Source organism: Hibiscus syriacus, unplaced genomic scaffold (genome assembly GCF_006381635.1).
Source record: "Hibiscus syriacus cultivar Baekdansim isolate YM2019G1 unplaced genomic scaffold, ASM638163v2 tig00110220_pilon, whole genome shotgun sequence".
Lineage (NCBI taxonomy): Eukaryota > Viridiplantae > Streptophyta > Magnoliopsida > Malvales > Malvaceae > Hibiscus > Hibiscus syriacus.
Genome location: NW_024062634.1, coordinates 584,696 through 606,797, shown reverse-complemented (window position 1 = coordinate 606,797; position 22,102 = coordinate 584,696). Strand labels below are relative to the sequence as shown.

The window sequence follows — 22,102 nt, the reverse complement described above, 5'->3', positions numbered from 1 at the left end:
CCCTGTAAATCAACACCTTAGAGACTCAAACCTTTTCGAGATGAAGGCAATTTTTTGAAGGAATCAGGCACAACGTCAGACATGTTTACACTGTCAAGGAAAAGGTTTTCTAATTTAGATCAGTTACGTGTAAGCATCTGAAAGCTAATTTGGTCGAAATTGTGAGACAGATCAAGTGAAAGTTTTGTTATAAAAGAAAATCCGATGGAGCTAAACCAGAGAAGAAAGAAGCAGAAAGATAGATTTTTCAAGCTTACTTGCTAAACCAGAAGCCACACATCTTCAAACGGTACATATTGAACATAGAAGTTTTATTCTAACAAATCAAAGATAAAATAAACCAAAAGCCACACATCTTCAAAGCACTGCAAAAGTAAGCTATCCTCTATGAACGTAGGCTTGGAGCCAAATCTTAGTGAAGCAATGGTGCATCTTCCCTCTGATTCAGCTCGAATTCCACTGTAACAAACATAAAGGGAAAAATAAAGTCTACGTTAGAAGTATAAACATGTACCAATGAGAAACTAAATACAAACTCTACTCCAACCTTAAGTCACTGACCTATGCACTTTGGCTGAAGTGCTAGTTTCGTGTTCTTTGACTAAGTTACCTGATCCTTCCTCAGCTATGCAACAGTTCTTACAAAGCATTATCAATTGGCTTCAGCAAGTGCTTCTTTCATATTCCCTCACTTGCTCACTTGCACCCTTTCTTTTGAATGTTAAACTGGAAAGTCGTCGATTTTGGTACCATCAAAATTCAAAACCTTTATCTGTTTTGGAATGTGTACGATACAGGGATTAGACTCGTCTCAGATCACTTCCAGTGAATGACCCTGCATAGAACCTGTTAATGAGTCCACTTCAACAACTCTAGAATGGCACAGCTTTACGCCTTGTACTGCTCCCTTCACACACGTGGTTTCTTCTGAAGAACAGATACGAATCGACATCGTGCAGTTCCAGCAGAATGCCTTTGAAGCTTGCACACAATTCTTATCTACAAGACTACAACAGCAGAATCAGGAAGTGATGAAGATGATAATGAATTCGATGAAGATAAAAATGAAGACGGGTCTAAAGACGGTGAGGAGTTCAGTTTCTTTCCGAGGCTTTTCACGGAGAACAACGGACTCCGAAGTTATTACGAGACTCACTGTAGAGATGGGGATTTCTTTTGTTTGGTCTGTCGTGGGGTTGGGAAGAAAGCTTGGAGGACTTTCAAAGACTGCAATATCAAAGACAAAAAGGAAACGAGCACATAGAGCTTTCGGGCAGGTTATTTGTAAGGTTCTTAATTGGGATATTGACCATCTTCCATCAACCATATTAAAGAGCGAACCACGGAGCCATTCATCGGAGGACTTGTCGCAGATAATCATCTATCTACAATACTGAAACTGCAAGCTCGCTTTGTTCTTTGCTAATAACAACCATAACATTGTCAACAGAAGAATTCTTCACAGGAAAATAGCATAACCTAAAGCGGACTATAATGAGATGGAGAATCCGAGTTTTCGAAAATCCAGGGGAAGACGCTCACAATCTCAAGTAGAAGAAATGTGTTAGAAATCAATGAACATTATAGCTAGCTAGTGCAAATGTATGTTGAATTGTTTCATTCGAATGATTCCCCTTCTCCCTGGATGGAGGTGTCAACCATTCTGCAAAAACTTGGATTAGTTAAGACATATTTAATCCTTCTATTAATCTTTGTACTTGTCGGTTTAGACATTCTAGTTTAATCATTCTTTTTTTTTTTATATATATATACAAGCAACTAATTTTATTAAAATAAATATTTACAATCACAATCGTAAATTAAGTTCATAACTTGGAAATTTTCATATAATTATTGAAACAAATTAGCAACTTAAGATCATATAAGAATCATATAAGGAAAAATTAAATATAATCAAGAAACTTGAATAAAGATAGATACAAACAGATCTGATTACATCGACAAACGAACCACAAAATGAGATCAAGTTATTGAAAGTTTATTGACAAACCACAAATCAAACTCGAGTGACGTGAAAATCTATCCACGAATGCAGATTGGGTATCTAAATTCAATTCGAGGGTTTAAAGCAAGAAACATCAATAAGATATTAGATAAGTGACATCTTGATCAGTCGTAGAGTTGTCAAATCAATCCTTACAAAAAAATGAAAAATGACCAAAGAACATAACAACATGTCAAAAAGTATAAGAAAACGTGTCATAAAAACAGATGAAAACGTACAATACATACATACTTATTGAAAATAAAAAACAATGAAATAAAGATAAAATCTAGAAAGAAAAAAATAAAAAATATCGGTTGACAATCAACATTAAAATTAATGTCGTCGTCGATAAAAATATGAAAGAGAAAATATATGAACGACTCACTAATAAAAGAAAACTAAGATTTTATAGTTTAATCATTCTTAACCTCCTTTATTTTTGAAGTATGAAATTTCGATTCTAATTAAAGTCTAAACAATAATCATTTGAAAAATAAAGTACATAATACACTTAAAACATTAATTAAAAATAATTTTTAAAGATAAAGGAAGAAAATGTCAATAATTTATTTTAATAAAAACAATTTAAATAAAATATAGTTTAAAAGTTTTTATTAAACCTTTAGTTTATATTTTCTTAATTTAAAATTAAAATTTGAAGAATAAAATAAATAAAAATTAATTAAATAAAAAACTATGCAATTGAATAAGGGTAGGTAAGATAGTAGGCTGTACTCAACATCAGATTGAGAGTAGTTTCTGTAGAATACCTCCGAATTATGAAATATTCTCTGTGAGACTCGATCCCTCAATCTTAAAGTTAAGAACTTTGTAATCTATTGACTGAGCTAAATACTCATCTCTATTGTTCATATATTAATAATACCTATAAATAAAGGGAACCCCTAGATATTTTTGCTGCGATCTTTTTCTAGCCAAAAGAAATTCTCTCTTTTGATTCTTTACTTTCCCTTTCCTTTCATCCGATCAACGAATTTTAAGAGCTTACAGAAATGGCCGGAATCGGACCTTTAACTCAAGACTGGGAGCCCGTCGTCATCCGGAAGAAAGCCCCTAGCGCCGCCACCAAAAAGGATGAGAAAGTCGTCAACGCCGCCCGTCGAGCCGGTGCCGAGATCGAATCCGTCAAAAAATGTAATATTGTTTTTCTTTTTACCCCTGTTCTTTTGTTAAAAAGAAGAAGAAGAAGAAATACCTAACATAATTATATTTTTCATCTCAGTTAGGGTTATTTTAGTTGATGATAAAGGATAATTTAAATCGGTTTTCTTGTCGGTGGGAACTTGCAGCGAATGCTGGTACGAACAAGGCAGCATCAAGTGGTACCACTTTGAATACAAGGAAGCTTGATGAAGAAACTGAAAATCTTGCTCGTAAGGAATACTTTATTCCCTTTAGTTCTTTTTTTGCTATTTATCCAATTGTAGCTGAATTACGTCTGAATAATAAATGATTTTTTTTATGTATGAAATCAAAATTTTTTTGCTCAGAAGAGAATAATATTTTCAAAACTGAATTTATTGGTAATATTTTGTGTACAAAAAAGTAATAGAATAAGTTCTTTTTTAATCTATGCGTTGGGGTGGATTTTAGTTTCTGTATTGCAAGTGTTTGTTGATTTAAAGTATGTTTGTTCAGTGATTGGCAATTTTATTAACTTTTTAAAGGTTTAAAAATGAGTTCTTTATGCATCTATGTAATCTTTGTTAAGAAAATCGAGATATGGTGGGGTGGTTTTCGAGTTTATCGGTATGGTTGCAGTAGCAATGGCTCGGTTCATACATCCTTGCATTCCTTGGAATGGTATTTTCATCATTTGCAAGTCAAATTACTTGCTCAATGTGTCCATTGCTTTGAAGGTTAAATTATGCTTTTAGGAGTTTATTTACATAAACTCTGTGAAGGGTGATCTCGTTCATAACAAGTGAGATGCTCAATGTGTCCATTGCTTTGAAGGTTAAATTATGCTTTTAGGAGTTTATTTACATAAACTCTGTGAAGGGTGATCTCGTTCATAACAAGTGAGATGCTTTATCATTTACATCGTTCATAACAAGTGAGATGCTCAATGTGTCCATTGCTTTGAAGGTTAAATTATGCTTTTAGGAGTTTATTTACATAAACTCTGTGAAGGGTGATCTCGTTCATAACAAGTGAGATGCTTTATCATTTACATGTTTGGCTATTATGATATGACCTGAAGCTCCATTGTTTTCACTAGTTTTAAACATTTATACAGCTTCTGGTTTTGATCGTTGTTTCCATTATAAATTTTGATCGGTGTTTAAACTAATGAACAGATGAACGAGTGCCAACAGAACTGAAGAAAGCCATCATGCAGGCTCGAATGGATAAGAAACTCACCCAGGCTCAACTTGCTCAGGTCTCTCTCTTCGTCTATGTGCATGCTGATACATATTCCCTAAGAGTGTTACACATTCCATATTTATTGTAATGTTCTTTTATTGAAACTTTCTTGTCGTCCTACAGATGATCAACGAAAAGCCTCAGATCATACAAGAGTACGAATCCGGAAAAGCTATCCCTAACCAGCAGATAATCGGTAAACTTGAGAGGGCACTTGGTACGAAGCTGCGGGGGAAAAAGTGAGGAGGGTCATATTGTAACATCAAACAGAACTCGAATACTGTTGCTCAGTGTTGAGTCCTAAAAACTTAGTGAGATTCTCAACCGGTACTATGGCTCGCACGGAATAACAGTGTCATCAACCGTCCGATTACTATAACTATGAAGTTTGTTTTCTTGAATGTTACAAGGGATTCTCTTTTCCGTTTATTGGTTTATGCTTTGCTTGTATATTTAGAATGATTTACAACGATGGTTTAAGCAACTAGAAACAGCCATCAATATATCGATTTCAACAAGAACACATCATTACTGGGAACCTCTGTACCAAGTGCTTATAATTTTGCCTAACTGGTCCAGAAACATGGCGGCCAGAATGTCGTTTTCTAGGGGTGAGCATCGAGTCGAGTCAAAAAAATTTTGGGTTGACAAGTCGTATTTTACAGCTCAATTAATTTGAAATTTTCTAGAGTTGATTCTAGTTTAAGAAATTCGAGTCGAATTATTTAAGTTTTTATACTATTTTTATTATAATTATTTAGAATATTATGGCAAGAATTTGTTTCAATATTTTGACTTTCTTTAATCATATGATATATATTCATATTCTAATGTTATTTAATATATAAATGCAATCTAACATTATAAATATACTCGTATTATACTTCAAAGAAAGTGTTTTGAGGGTAAAATATTGACGAGTATAAAGAAGTAAAGGAATTGATGGGAATAAAGAATTTGCAAACAATTGTAGTCGAAAGATTAAATTAAGTATTATACAAAGTTAAGAGACTAAATGAGAGAGAGACTTAAAGTAAAGGAGTTGAAAGAATAATAAAATTAGGTACTAATTGTAAAACTATCAAAATACCTAGTAAGATATTTTCGTGTAAATCGAAATTTCAAAAGTTAAACTCGAACTCGAAAATCGAATTGATAATTCCAGTTGATTCGAAAATCTCAAATCGAATACCTCGAAATTAAAAAAATAAATTTTTTGAGTCGAGTTTTGCTCGCTTTATCATATTCAATGCTACCGATGCAAAAGACCAAAAAATAAGAGTTAACAATAACAACCAAATAGAACTAATCATATGATTTTGTCACCAATTTTCCCCAGTATTTCCTAAAGAAAGGATTCGTTTGCTAATTTTTCAACTGCATAAAGTACTTTCAAATTGATGTAACTACACCATATTAACAGAGACATGTTTGCAGCCAATATTTTCAGTAAATGTTATTAGCTACAAGAGAACATGTACATGATTTGTTTCGTCTCATAATGCCAAGGCTGTCTAGAATTCTTGAAAGTGAATTAAAAAAAAACATTATATTAAACATTTAGCACAACAACTTGTTAATAATATATACGTCTATCACTCACAAGCCAGTTTTGTACCAAAGCTTGTAAGGCAGATGGCAAAAGCAAGAAAAGCTGACAAGGGATGCCTATAATCCATGGTGAATGTATCATAGCCTACTTTACCAAACTGGAGAACAGTTTCTTCCTCTTCTTTCCCTCCCGATTGGCTCTGCTCCACGGTTGCAGCCAACTGAAAGTTTTTCACAGATGCTACGGTTACTCGACCGTGGAAATTCAAGCACCAGCACTGTAAATGTTCGTGCCATCTCGGAGCTTTGTTCCTCAAAGTTGTATGACCGGATGCGGCATGCTCTGGCATTTTCATCTTCATGTTATCGAGATGCTCATCATCGATCATATCATCCGGAAAAGGGCACTGTATCGAGCAAACCATCCTCCTGGGACCTCTTGATTTCAATAGATTGAACTTGTAAGACACTTGCCCGACCTCGAAATTGCCAGCTGGAACTTGGGGGCAGATTTGCTTGCTTGCAAATCTGCAACTTGATCTGCTGCTCGAGGGCTTGGCACCACTGTGTGGCGGCTGACTATCATAGATTTTAAAGTTTGCACCTAGAAAATCCGAACTACAAAGATTTCGAACTTGTGTGTCAGCTAAAAATTATAAACCGAACTATAAACTATAAAGATTTGATTTTTATCGCAACAAGACAAGAAAGCAATGGCATCATAAACATTGTTCCTTAAAGATCCTGAAATATTTTTAACGGCCAACAAAGGAAAGTTTTGTCCCCTAAAAGTATACAATGTAAATTATACTTCTATCAAAACCATATCCACTAAGCATATCCTGTAAACAGAGTTGCAGCAAGAGATACAAGATTTGAGTCTCGTACCTTAACTTCCCAATATAGGCACTACTGCCTCGAGATAGTTCATTTGGATCAAGGGATATAATATACTCAATATAAGCACCATGTCGATATCTTCGTGCTGCCAATAGAAACTTTCCCTTGTCGATGAATGCTGCCAAACATCAGGAAATATTGAGAAGGTAGATTTCAACCACTAACAAGTAGCATCGTCTTCTCCTCAAAATAAAAATCAGAATAATTATTAAAAAAAGAGAAGCGTCATTCAGTTGCATGTTGGACAAAAAAGGAAAAAAAAAAGAGAACCGTTGTGAACCCTACCACATGCTCTGAAAAACTAAACAGAGACAAAAATGTCTTAGTTTATAAACAAAAGATATGTAAGGTGTAAAACCAAAAGGCAAACAAGACGTTGAACTCAGTAGTCTTGGTAAGTGAACTGTTAAATATATAACCAAAAGGAAGCAAATCATTGTTATCCTATCCTGCATGTTTTCCGTTGCCCAAATTTGCTGCTTCCAGAAAGAAGAAACTGAGAAGAGGCAAAGATCAGATCCATACGACTTGAGCAATAGCTTCATAAGCCTGTGTTACAGCAACATTCGCAACACAGATATTATCCTGTCATCACGTCGTATATAATGCCACCAAACCTAAAGACCAGTGAGACCAAAAACTTGAAACATGCCAAAATTTTTACCGACCTGTATCTTCTCTCACAAACCACAGTAATGATTTTGCTACGCCTATTACAAGGCTATCCCAGAAAACAAAAAAAAAATTAAAAAAAAAGGAAAAGAAAAACCTGACCGCATGCAGCAATCAGTCCTCAGTGGCTCAGTGTAATAGAATACAGATTAGAAGTACCATTAGTCAATAAACAGGATATCTTTCAAGAAAAAAGCACAGGAGATGTCTCCACACCCTTCACAGACTGGATAAAACACAGTGTGGATAAGTTCTAGTAACACAACAGCAACAAGTTAGCAACTGCCAGCATATATTGTTTTCAAAGAATATGGTGGGTAGCCCTATATCATCACATGAAAAAGCCCAACCTAAGATGATAATGTGTCATGAATAAAAAAGAAACAGGTGCAGAGGAAATCTCATTGCCCTTTTGAAGCCAATGGGTGTGTAAGACCATTAAGCAGATTGAAAATCATTGTCTAAAGTCTAAACAATTATAGAGATTTTGAAAGGTTAAAACCAACTCAAACTGACTTGGTCAAAGGTATCAGATTAGAAATCCACAGTTTCGCACCTACCTAGATGGAAGTCTAAGGTCAATTTAAAAGCTTTGACAAAGCGGATCATGTCCCTTTTAACCCTTTTTTCAGCATGTATTCAGCATATCAGTCTAATTAATGCATTCTCGTCATGTTTTGCTTATGAAAAAAAAAAAAATACTTACATGGTTGTGAAAGAGCCAGATAAAGGAAGAACATTGAGTTTTTTTGTTCCGCTTTATAATACACTGGTTTGGAAACTCCAACGGACCAGGCTGCATTAGCAAAAGGGAATAAAACCATCAACTCCAAAACTTGCTAACTTGTTCATGAATTGACAACTCTAAATCTTAAATGCATGTTATTTTCATAAACAGCAACCACGGAGCATATCAATTCTGAAAACTCCACTTCAAACTAAAAGCAATAAGAGAATTCGCTTGAAGATGACAAAAGATAGAAATTCTACTTTCTTTATGTGCTCTCAATGTCTAATTTGAAACAAATTATTGTCTGATAGTTACCAGTTCCCAGAAAACAAACCTAATCCTCACAGAATAACTCCCAATCGACAAAATATGTTAGAAAATATCATTTGATTCGAATTTGGAATCTCTATACCTAGTATAGTTCTCCAAAACAACCCAAACAAGGGAAGAAGCACAAGGTAATTCTAAACTAAATACCAATACCAAAATGCATCAATCAATAAGAACTATCAGTAAAGGACATTACCATAAACTACAACCGGAACAAACGAACCAAAAAAAGTACTTTTACACCAATTCCCCACAAATTATCCCAATTCGCAAACATTCAAAATACTCAAATTTTGGGATAAAAAATTCTAAAAAATTTAAATTGCCTTAAACTAAAAATATTCAAACCTTAATGAAATTTAAATACTACCTTAAAACATTAGTTCCAGGTTATGAAATTATATCTCAATTTCAATTAAAAATAAAAGGAAAGTTTTTTTTTTTGAATTACCTGCTTAAGACATGAAGGGAAAGTGATTTTGCCGCTATTTTGAGAAGAAGCCCTAACGATCTCTCTCGCAACTTCTCTCCACTTCTTACACACGCAAGCGCACGCAACAACGTTCTTCCTTTCGGGCCACATTTCTTCACTCGCTTCCACGCGCTCCATGATCTCAACTAACAGCTCCGGAAGCAACGTCGACCACGAATCCCCTCCATCCTCCGGAGAAGACGGAGACGAATCAGAAGACTCCGGCAGATTCCCCCTGGTCCAGGTCGTTGTTAACGCCGCCGTTTTGGTCGATAGTCTTAATGACCTCGAGAATCTCCGTGAAAGGAACGAGGTTTTCCTAAACGACGACGAAGACGACATCGTTTCAAAGACTTCAAAAAGAAGAAAAAAGGTTTTCGGTGAAATTTGGTTTGAGAGAAGAGATTCAGAGAGGGGGAGATTTTATGTTAAGAAAATGTACAGAAGAAGAAAAAAATCGGTTGAAAGAATGACAGAGCGGTGACCGAAAACGGAGAAGGCCAAATAAGAACGGGAATTATTGAGACGTGGCAGTAAATTACTGGTGAGAGTGAAATCTAGTTTGGAGGGAGTTGGGATCAGTTATAATTCTTGACTCGGTTGCTTTGAATCGATAATCCTAAAATGTCATTTAGTTCTATTTTTTTTTAAGTAAAACAAATTTATCAAATTTATAGTAATTTTTTTAATTTTTACTGTGATATCGTTCTGTATATTTTTATTTTAAAATAAAAATAACAATTTTTTTGTAAAATTAAATTAATTTCGCTAACTGTTAATGATTAAAAAAAATAAAAAAACAGTTAATGTCGAATTCGTTTAATGTTAAATAAATAAAAGTATTATTCAAATAGATATTATCTTATATTTATCTCATATTAAAAAATAATAATTAATCCTCCAAAAATAATCCCTAAATATATAAATCTCAATTATATTATTATTCTAAGTAGAGTCAATTATTTTCATCCTAAACTCGAACTCAACCTAACATGATCTTATCCTTAGTAAATCTGATTAGATCATACTCAAACATAATTAAAAAAATCAAACCCTAAGTACTTAATCTTTTTCTATTAATTTGAGATGATTACAAAGTAGTATCTGTTCAAAATATTTCTTAATCATTGACAATATGTTCACACTGTAAATTAACGTAGTTGCTCGAATCTACAATCTCAAAAAAGAAGAATATTCTCTTTAACTACGGAGAAGTTGATGGTTCGGTACTCACTCTTTTAAAAGACCCTATTACCAAGCCTTGTATGTAAAAATAGTGAAGTGTTGTAGAAATAAATCACACCCTGATTACTTAACATAATGAAAAAGTTGTCAAAAACTCAGATTCATAGCAATAACTCCAATCATGACATAGATTAATTGATAAAGTAAAGTTGTTCAAACGCATTTAAACAAGCAAATTCAAGTCCAGGCAGACCTTATAATGAAAGCCTTTTATTTCAACATCACATTTATGGATATAATATATAGTATAAAAGTAAAATGATCTTATAAAATCAATAGCCATTTATTCACTTAAGCAGCTGATGGAATGGCTCAGTTGAGTCCTGCATGCGAAAATTGAAAGAAAAATAAACGATAAAGGAACATATGCATGTTCAACAAATGAATGTGTATAGGGGGTGCTTAACGAGTTTAACTGTTGGTGAGCTTAACGAATAACAAGTCGAGTCGAGTAACAAAAGTTTTTAACGAGTATGAGTTAAGTATTGTCCAATTCACCATCGACTCACTCGATAAACACCCTTTAATTTGTGTATATATACGTAAAAGGACTTACATCATTGAGCTTAGGTTGATTATCGGTCTCCAACATCAGTCCAAAATGAATGCGAGGGAAGCGAGCCCACTGCAGTTGAGGACCCAAACAAACAAAAACAAATGTTGGTCTTTTAAACAGAGATAATTACATGTTTAAATGATAGTAAAGATGTCAATCGAGTAAAAGCTTTTCATGATGCTCAACTTAGGGATGAGTAATGAATTCAAGAACACTGAAAAATCAATTTGAATTAAATTATACAATTCAATTTGGTTTGGATTTTTTATTTTGTGATTCGATTTTGGTTCAGTTTAGTATATAATTTCACAATTCGGGTTGGTTTCAATTTTTTCCTATACCCCCAGTTGAACTTACATTCTTTGCAGCGGTGCTGAATGCTTCCCTGTGGGTGATATCAGGATTGTCCAACTTGATCCTTTGAATCTCCTCTCTATCAAGATATCCCAATTTCTTTAGTTTATAATTATGTATTAATCACAACAAAATCAGAACAGGTAATAATCAAATTACTTGATGAACTGGTTGTACAACGAAGGAGCCCTGTGCCTCTTGTCAGGAGCTGCAGAAAAGAGAGAAAATCATAGTCCATGAAATATAAGTAGAAAATCAACCCTAAACTCAAGAATTCATAGGATCATTAAAATGAACTAAACGCAAACAATACTTACGTCGATTAACAACCCTTTCTGGAGTGGTGGTATTTATGTTTGTTGGCCGCTTCGTTAGCTGCTTGTTCTTGCATCTGGAGGAAGACCCTGAGCCGATTCTGTACTCCGATGAGGTGTAGGTAGGCACCTAAAGCAATCAACAAACCAATATAGGTTAACTCTGTTTGTAGGGTTGTGGTCGAATTCGTCGGGGTCTATGGCTACGTAGTTTCATGCTGATCTTGTATTAATGGATAGGATGTGGTATTTTCCTCCATTTAGGTTTGAGGAGATTTTTAATGAGGTATCCTATTTATCTTGTCGTTTTTTTATTTTTATTAATAAAAAATCATATTTACCGAGCAAAAAAATACTTTTATATTAATATCGATCCAATTCAATCAATGATTATGTAATTAGTTGAATAATTCATTTGATTAAGCTACTAATTACATTGATGGAAATTCATCAATACATTTAATCAATGGATTGCCATTGCTTTCGTACAAGTGATTAGATCGCATTTGTAATTAGAGGATTAATATATTAATGTATTTATGTTTATTCTTATAATTCTATGTACTTGTATGATTGTATGATTCATTAGATTATATTTTTTACTTAAAGTAATTAGTTTATTTAGTGGATAATTCATTTTTTATATATTTATAGATGTTAATATGATATATTCCAATTGATATAAAGTATAAATATAATAAAATAAATTATAATTTTAGTCTAATAAATTATACAATTAATCATGTAATTATGATCTATAATATAATGAGTAATACAATTAATTATTTAATAAATTACACATTTAATCTGGTAATTACATGAGTTATCTTTAAACTTAGGAAGTTTCTATTAAAAGGACCTATGAAATTTTAATTACAGCTATTGATTAGTATAAATTTAATATAATTATAAATTTAATCAAATGAATTGTATAACTGATTACACAATCATTTTTTGAAAAGGGAAATTGTATGATTTATATTCGATAACTCATACAATCCATCGAACGAGACCTCTTTAAAAAACTTTCCTATACTTAAATGGGGAAAACTAATTACACAATCATTGATCGAAATAAATCGATGTAAGCATGAAAATAATTACATTAAACTTATTGATCTCAATTTATGATCATGGATCAATTTCACTTATTCATAAAATATTAAAAAGTGTATTATTTTATTTGTATGTATTATAATTTAATTTGTGAGTTATATATATATATATATATATATAAATTGAATTTTCAAATTTAAAATCAAAATTAGCCTGTACGAAAACTTTTTCAAAAACAAAGTGTAGTGCAGGAAACCTATAAACCCTAAAATTCATGTCGGTCAAAATCAAAGTGAAAGCATTTTAGAATTATGGCAAAATTAATGAAGAAGCGGGAAACCCTAGAATTTTGCTTTTCCCTAATTAACTAACTTAGAGCAGCTTCTAGGTTTTTTATCTCAGCGATCTGATAAAAAGATGCTCTGCAAATCAACTACTTTGTCCGAGAGGAATGAGGGCTTGGAAAAAGGAAACCCTAGATGTTCAACACCCCGAGGAAAATCTGTAAAAATTTTCTCGGAAAGAGATAAAATCCCAGAAACATGGGATCTACAAGGAAAAACAAATATGAGCACCCTGACCTGGATATCTTTTCCGGCCCTCGATTGAAAGGAAGCTGCCATGTTTACTGAGCAGAGATTGGAGCACTGCCCACATCGGACTGTTACCGTTTCAAACAAGCTGCTGCATGGAACATTCACCTGCTCAAGAATCACGGAGAAGATTTTAGCTTAAAAGATTCAGGATTTTCTTTTAAATCCCCCCCCCCAACAACAACAAAAAAATCATTAACAGAAGAAGATAAAGGGTTTTTGGAAGTATTTGAAGCTTTTTTCTTCACTAAAATACCAGTCAGTACACAAAATCTAGAGCTTTGTTTGATACTTTGATTTTTTTTTCTTTTAGGGCAGGCAACTTCAAACATCTTTCCTACATGAAAATGGGGGTTTTGAGGAAGACGACATAACTAGTCTCTTTCATTTTCCATTATATTAAAAGGAAAAGAGGAAAAAAAAAACTTTTCGGCTGTGCATAAAGAAGAAACTATCATCACATGCTTGTTTTCTCTATATCTTCTTTTGAAAAAAAAAATAAAGATCCATAATTTCAATATCTTCACTGAGATCAGAGGGTAAGATCTGCAAAAGAGAGGAAATTCAATGGAGTTTATGACTTTTTCTGCAGAAGAATGAGAAAAAGAAGTCTGGGGATAGTGACCTGACTTCATTACAAGAAAACCCTAAAAATTAATATTCTCTTCTGAAGTTATGAACACAGAAAATGAAATAAACTTATTTTGTGAGGATAAGGAGATTAAGTACTGGAAAAGCAACTTTGGTTTATTCATATATATATATATATATATATATATATACTGAACGTCTGAAGACGGAGCATTATGTTATGCAGTAACAGAAGCTGACATGATGACGATGGTGATGATGTGGATATATGAGATTAAATACATACATATATATATATATATACACACACATTAAATAAGAAGATAAAAAGGGTATAGGATCAAGATTAAATACCGCAAGAATGATGTTGCAAAGGTTGCAAGGGATGTAGCAGAGTTGTTCTGGTGCAGAATTGTTGGAGCTCGACATGTTTTTTTATTTTCTCTGCTACCAAACAGTGTTTTTTAAGCTTTGAATTAAATTTAAAGCAAAGAACTGGAAGAGAAGCGTGATGAAGAGATCAACAAATCAAACACATGACAATAACTTATTTAAGAAACGCAACTTACATAATAAATCAAACAAACGCAAAACAATATCGACGAGAAAGAAGAAATGGGAGGAAAAAAAAGTGAAATTGAAGAAACTATATGAACAAAGAAGGTAAAGGCAGCACGCAGGCTGAGAAAAAACGTGGGATTTGTAGTGCAGCCACGGCAGGCAGCCACTCGTTAACATTTTTCAAACACATCACATCCAGTCACTCAAGCAATCACTGTGAAGAAAGAGAAATGGAGAATGGGGCCATGGGAAAAGCAGGCCAAAGAATATGGGGTTAGGGTTAGAAACCTAACAAGGAAAGGGAAAAGGGTAGATTCAACTTACAATTCCAAGGTGTTTGCTGGTTTTTCTTTCACTTATTCTTCTGCAAAAAAACTACAATGGAAACGACTTACTTGAATGAGAAAACTTTGAGAATGGTTTTGCTTGTTTATAATGAATTAGGAAATGACATGAATTATTCTTGACTAAAATCATGGGGGCTTGGGGGTTTGATCCAGAAGACATATTCACAAAACACATGCAAATGTTGTAATATTTAGGGGACATGGTTACTTTATTCGAGAATATAAAGTGTGTTTCAAAGTGTCCCATACAAGGTTTGATGGAATACCAATGGACCCTGTTCCATTTCTCACCATAAGAATATGATTTAGTTCACTTTGTAAGTATTAAAATTCGAGTCTCATCAATAATCTTATTTGATATATTATCTCGATCGATGGCTACTTCCATCATGTTCGATCCCAATGTCTATACATTTCAGCTAGGGTTTAGTGTCTCAGACTGGGAATCGTGAGAGACGAACGGGCTGACAAACAAACAAATGTGCATATTTTTGAGGATACAAACATCATGGTTTTTATTTAGACAAAAGAGTAAATGAGAAAACATATTTCCAAGCTTAGTTATCTTGTCTACTTCTCATTCGTCCATCAATTTATAATTCCCAAGTGAAAAAAGAGATCAATTTAGTATTTGTTTTAAATAATCTCAATCATTTGACAATGAACACTCAATCACTCTACTGCAGTCGTTGATGCTTAAACTCCTGACCTCTAAGGACAACAATAATTCTTTTAACCACTTAGATAAATTGATTCATGTCGTTATTGTAATAGTTAAACATATGATGTATTAACATTTTTTATATGATGTATTTTAATAGTTATATATATGTGACAAAATAAAACAATAATTCCATATAGCAAGCTAATGGAACCAGGGACGAAACTAAGAATTTATTATAGCAGGTCTAAAATATTTTTTATTTTCATAAATACAATTTTTTAATTAAGGGGACCTGATAATTTTTTCTTTTTTTATTTTTTAAAAATATATATTTTCTATATTAATTAATAATTAAAAATATAATTAACGGGGGAAAGGCTTCCCTTGCCCCTCCCTGGTTCCACCCATGGATGGAACAAAATTATATCTAATAAATTTGATTCGAACTCTATTACTTTAACTTATTTACCCAAGTCGAGACCTTATATGAACCTAAACTCGATATAAAACTCAAAACAAAACAAATTTAATCAAAATTTACTCGAATTCTAGTTGGAACAATATTGACACGAACCCAATTTTACCTGAACCGAAAGCAAACGTTTATTTATTTGTTTTGATAAATACTAAAACGTTGCATGTTTATTTTCCTTTTATAATTACTAAATCATCATCTTTAATAATAATTTAATGGTTTAATATCTATATTGCCCAATGTCACCACCAGGCAGGTATTAATCAACAGTTTGGAGGGCATAAAGAATTGGAGTTATTGAATCATTTCCAAAAAGCTTGGATAAAAGGTTGAATTAATAAATGCTATTGCTGTAACAAAGAAAGATGCAATTAATGCTGTGTCAATATATCTCCAAACCTATGAATTTGGGATATAATGTCATTGTTTGCCCTACAAACACCAAACTAAAGAAGAAAGAAAAAGCAAGGGAAAGGGAAGGAAGAAACACCAAATAAAGAAGAAAGGGGGGGGGGGAACAAGGAAGAAAGTTGTGTATAAGTAGTTTCAAAATTTGTTATTTAAAATCAATGTGAATTGGTTCAAGAGATAAGTAGATTGATATTGTTTAAGTATGGTATCGGATTCGAGTCATTGTGTATGTAAAAAATTTACGTTGAGAGACTCACTCACCAAAACTGGATATACAATGCAAGTCGGTTCGAGGTCAATCGTTTTGCAGGATATTGGTCATGTATGCTTACATACTAACATGATATATCATGACCATTATCAACAATAAATAGAGTTGTTTATTAATTTAACCTAAAAATAAAACGCTGAAACTTAAAACACTATTTAAAATAAGGGTACACAAATGGTCCCCAACTATAAGATAAGTCTTTCGACTATTAAAAGTTGTAAAAATAAGGGTAAAATACACAAATTGTCCCCCAACTATTGAGTGTTACTTTGTTGAGTCTCTCTGACTATTAAAAGTTACAAAATAGTCACATGACTATTCATTATGTTTCAAACTAGTCCTTTTGATCTGTTAAAAAATGGATGGTATTTTGAGTTGAACAATAACATGTTGATTGTGATATGATAAATTCTTATTCATAATCTCAAATTACTATTATATCGCAGTCATCGTGTTAACGTACAACATAAACAATCGCCAATTTTTTAATGTAAAAGGATGAGTTTGGAACATAATGAATAGTCATATGACTATTTTGTAACTTTTGATAGTCAAGGGACTTAGTAAAGTAACATTCTATAGTCAAATGACCATTTTATAACTTTTAATGGTCAAATAACCTATAATCACGGGACCATTTGTGCATTTTACCCTTAAAATAAAATAAAACCGGAATCGTTTATGATATCTATCAATGGGATTTGAGAATAAGGTCAGACCTCACCTCATGAAAACGAATCACTCAACCTATTAAATCTAAGCCATCAACTCCAAAATATTCTAAAGCGGCTCACGAAACACGAATATTTAAGAAAAAAATAAAATAAAATAATAAAAATATAGTTAGTTAGGTCAAATTCAGTAATAAAAATAACATTTTTTTTAAAAAATGTCTATAATATTAATTTAATTAGTTTACATGCATACATCATACAAGTTAATTGTATATATTATATATGATTAAATTATTTAGTCACTCAACTATCATTTTAATTTTATTTTAATCACTTAACTATTTTTTTTAAAAATTACGTTTTGATCATCCGTTATTAAAAATTTAACGTTAATATGGACATATTATCATAAGATAATATCATATCATTATTAAAAAATAAAAAAAAATTGTCATGTCAATAGTTATGTTTATTTTTTTAACGGTGGGTAATCAAAACAAAACAAAAATATAACTTTAAATAAGATTTAAAAAATAATAATTAGATGATCAAAATAAAACCAAAGTGATATTTAGGTAATTAAATACGTAATTTATCATATATATATAATTAGTACGAGGTCTAGGTGTTTGTTTATGGACAAAGGCTTTAATAATTCTGACAAATGGTCATTTATGAAGAACAGGTACTGGTCATAAATGAACAGTTGTTTTCATTAAACTTATGCATAAAAGAAGATAAGCAGAAAGCTTCAGATTTGCAGAAGCCAAGGAGAGGGAGAATTCATTCTCTGATGGAAAAAGAAAACATGCCGGAAGATGGAGGAAATACACTTCGGATAAAAGAGCAAAGGGGGCTCAAATAAAAACCACAACTAGGGATGGACACCGCATCCGAAATCAACGGTTTCGATTCGACCTAATTGGATCGGGTCAATTTTTCTAAAAAAAATTAGGTTTAGATTGGGTCGATTTTTTGGAAAATATGTTCGGGTTGGATTCGAGTTTAAGATGAAAAATACCCAATCCAACCCAACCCGAAAATAATATAAATTTACCTTCTATATTTAAGGATAATTACAATATTAACTTTCTCTATATTATTTTTTCAATTAGATTTATATTTTTATTGAATAAAAAAATATTTTTTTATAAATACATTAGTTCAGGTCAAATCAAATCCGTTTCGGGTTTTATCTCTAAACTCAGGTCGAGTTCAAATATGTTGAAATCATCCTTAAACTCAAGTCATATTGAGCTTTAAGTGTGAGATCATTTAAAATCGAATGAAATTAACCGAAAATCAAACTCAACCCAACTAGGTCTGGCAATGAATCGGAGATGGGTCGGGTGGAGCTTCATCCGCCCCAGCGCCAGTGGTCCAAATCACCATCCACAGCATCCATCACCTATAAAAAATTTCATCCATATCTGCTCTATCTATCATCAGCGAGTGGAGCGGATGAGAAATGGATGATACTATGAACAAAACCTATTTTTACATCCTAAGCTCAAATTCTTCTAACATTCATATAAACCAAACATTGACACTCAAACATTCATAGAAACCAAAACATGAACAATAAATTTTCATCAAATTCAAACAAAAACAAAATGGAACATAGTTTATATAGTCTTGTGCACTATGTTTGTGATACATTTTTCAAGTGAATAGATGCATCATGTATAGTCTTGTACACCAAATATAATCTTCAAATCTTCATCAACAAACTATCACTTCTCAAAAGTCCTCTTCATCATATTATCAATAGGGATAACCCAATATTAAAAAATTAGACAAATTTTTAATGGGATAAAAGTCAGAATTAAGTGAATAAGAATATTTACAATCATCCGTTTATTTTTTTAATATATATATATACAACAACAACAACAACAAAACTCTATTCTCATATGTAATAGGAATATATATATATATATAATATGGATAGATGAATATATTAATGGGTGGATGGATGCTACGGGTGATGGGTCAAAAAAATTTCATTCATATTCGACTTGACCCATCACCCGTCAATCATCCGTTTCACAGCGAGTTTTCATCTTTTTATTCAGGACGGGTGAATAATCCACTCACCCATGAATAATTATCAGCCCTAAACCTAACCCATTCCCATCCATGGCCACAACAAAGGAGCGGGAGAGATGTTTGAAGGAAATATAGGAAAGAAATTATTATGAGATTGAAGGTATAATTGGTAAAGAAAAAGTAAGTGCGGGAGCAATGATTGTTTTTTTTAATGGGAGCCCATTTCATTTCCACCAATACCCCCCCCCACCCCCCAATGAAGCTCACGTCTTGTTGCTTTCACTGCTAAAAGTTAAAGGAGAGTTTGGTCAAGTTTTGTCAAGGGCCTGCTTGTTTCATTATAAGGAGTAGAAATATAAATTAATTTTGCATTTAGTTTTTACAAGCGTTTAAATTTATGCGGAAAAAAAGAGAGAAAACTATTTATTCGTATTTAAAATTAAAAGAGACCTAAAAAATGTTTAAATTAAAAAGATTAACTTTTCAAATGTGCATGAATTTATAAACTAAAATGCATATAATATTAAGAGTAAAATACTTATATTTAACAAAAAGAAATTAAATTGAAGTTTTAAAATATTACAAAGATTTTCAATACACTTTAAACAATTTTCAACACTCGTTAATTATCTGCGGTGAATTAACTTTTTCACCTTTTAATTATTATTTCTGATTATGAATCAGATTTTGAACAAAAGACGCCAAGCAAGAATCATTGGGCTGCAAATGCAAACCAGCCGAGCAAATTCTGAGCACGCCAAATTCTATCTTTATTTGTGTGTATTAAAGAGGTAGTGATTAATTTAATCAATTAAAAAATGTGGGTTTCATCCGTCGTTTTCGATCCCAATGTATGTACACTTCATTGATTCACTCTGAACTATAAAAGGAAAAGGGGCTTACTGTCTCAGACTGAGAATCTTGAGACAGATGAACGAACGGCAGACATACAAACTAATGTACATTACCGACATCATCGTTTTAAAAAATTATTTAGGTCAAAACACCATAATAATAATAAGGGTAAAGTATAGTAATGGTCACTGAACATTTCTGAAGCTTGCATTTAAGTTCCCTAACTTTTAAAACTTGCAATACAATCCCCCAACATTTATTCCGTTTGCAATATGGTCCCTCAACTTAAACCACAGTTAGAAAATTAGGGTAAATTATATAAACGGTCATTGAACTTTTCAGGCACTTGAATTTAGGTCTCCTAACTTTTAAAACTTGCAAAATAGTCCTTAATTTCATTCTAAACCCCAATTTCCAAAGTAATTCAATTTTCATTCTAAACCCTAAATTCCAAAATAATTCAATTAAATTTTAAACCCCAAATTCTAAAATGCTTCAATTTAAGGTTTAGAATATAATTGAATTATTTGGAATTTAAGGTTTAGAATGAAATTAAGGTGTTTTGAAACTTTGAACATGAATTTACTATTTGACAATATTTATTTTAATATAAATTTGAGGTTTGTTTAACTGTTTATATCAATTTTGAATAACAATATGCATTGATTAAACATCCCGAATAGCAAAATGGAAGCACTCTATTCGGTATTTCAACTTCCCATAAACTCTGCTAATTTCTTCAACTTTTGACTATATGAAATTCGGAACACTCATTTGGAGCATTATGATTTAAGTACCACTATGTTCTTGCATGCTATTTTTTTTATCAGATTTGAGTACCTAACCCTTCAGTGCTTTACAGTGCGATCATTTATGATTCACCTGAATTTGCTCATACAATGATCATTTATGATTTAGTAGAATCAATGGTTTATAATGAAATTGAATTACTTTGGAAATTGGGGTTTTTAATGAAATTGAGGTATGTTTTGCAAGTTTTAAAAGTTGGGAGACCTAAATTCAAGTGTCTAAAAAGTTCAATGACCGTTTATATAATTTACCCTAATTTTCTAATAGTGGTTTAAGTTGGGGGACCATATTGCAAAAGGAATAAATGTTGGGGACCATATTGCAAACAGAATAAATGTTGGGAGACTGTATTGCAAGTTTTAAAAGTTGAGGGACCTAAATGCAAGCTTCAAAAATGTTCAGTGACCATTACTATACTTTACCCTAATAATAATAAAAAAAGGGGTAAAGGCCACACATAATCCCCAGATTCTAGGATATTACTTTATTAAATCATTCAACTATTAAAAGTTATAAATGAGCATCCGATTATAGGGTGATGCTTTATTATATCATAGCCAAAAAAGTTAACATTCAATTTAGACTACTGTAATTTTTAACCGAAAATAACAAGTTTAGAACTTAATGAATAGTCGAGTGACCATTTTATAAATTTTAATAGTCAATGGACTCAACAAAATAATATCTTATAGTCACTGAGAGGATTATTTTATAACTTTTAATAATCAGAAGACTATATAAAACATCACTATATAGTTGGATGACCATTTGTATATTTTTCCTTAAAAAATTAAGGGGAAAAAAAAAGCCTATAATAGCATTCTAATTAGTCCGACGTGTACAGGTTTTGTTTATGAATGAAAAGAATAATTCTGACAAATGGTCATGTAAGAAGAAAGACAGCCTAAGAGTTGAAGAACAGACAAATGGCCATAAATGAAGAGCTTTTTTTCATTAAGGATCTATTTGATATACTGAAAATAAATTCTGAAAATTAAATTCTGAAAAATAAATTATATTTTTTTGAAAAATTAATTTAAAAAATCTTTTTATAGTGTTGTTTGATAAGTTTTCTGGAAGCAGTTTTCAAAATTTGTATTTAGTAAAACAAAACATATTATAGATTTTTATTATTTGATTACCTTAATTATATATAATAAAATTAAAAATTAAATTATAATGTATTGACTTGATTAATATCTAAAAATTGTATATAAAACATTTT

The 22,102-nt window shown here is 32.0% G+C and overlaps 2 protein-coding genes and 1 pseudogene across 3 annotated transcripts; 1 reads left to right on the top strand and 2 right to left on the bottom strand.

Moving 5' to 3' along the window:
- Positions 1–2,947: 2,947 nt before the first annotated feature.
- Positions 2,948–4,705, top strand: LOC120114147 (multiprotein-bridging factor 1a-like). Its single transcript, XM_039135141.1, has 4 exons — positions 2,948–3,163; positions 3,319–3,402; positions 4,330–4,412; positions 4,520–4,705. Exons 1-4 carry the CDS (start codon positions 3,022–3,024, stop codon positions 4,637–4,639), a joined length of 429 nt encoding a protein of 142 aa, XP_038991072.1. The 5' UTR covers positions 2,948–3,021; the 3' UTR covers positions 4,640–4,705.
- Positions 4,706–5,925: 1,220 nt separating this feature from the next.
- Positions 5,926–9,490, bottom strand: LOC120114145 (annotated as a pseudogene).
- A 908-nt stretch (positions 9,491–10,398) lies between these two features.
- LOC120114146 (axial regulator YABBY 5-like) lies at positions 10,399–14,674 on the bottom strand. 2 transcript variants are annotated; one of them, XM_039135140.1, is made up of 8 exons: positions 14,646–14,674; positions 14,115–14,204; positions 13,158–13,277; positions 11,524–11,650; positions 11,366–11,414; positions 11,210–11,285; positions 10,853–10,921; positions 10,399–10,619 (listed from the first exon to the last, which is right to left on the bottom strand). In XM_039135140.1, exons 2-8 carry the CDS (start codon positions 14,187–14,189, stop codon positions 10,584–10,586), a joined length of 552 nt encoding a protein of 183 aa, XP_038991071.1. In that variant the 5' UTR covers positions 14,190–14,204; positions 14,646–14,674; the 3' UTR covers positions 10,399–10,583. The 2 variants fall into 2 exon arrangements, with proteins under 2 accessions (XP_038991071.1, XP_038991070.1); XM_039135139.1 differs by lacking the exon at positions 14,646–14,674 and having other exon boundaries at positions 14,115–14,284.
- Positions 14,675–22,102: the final 7,428 nt, after the last annotated feature.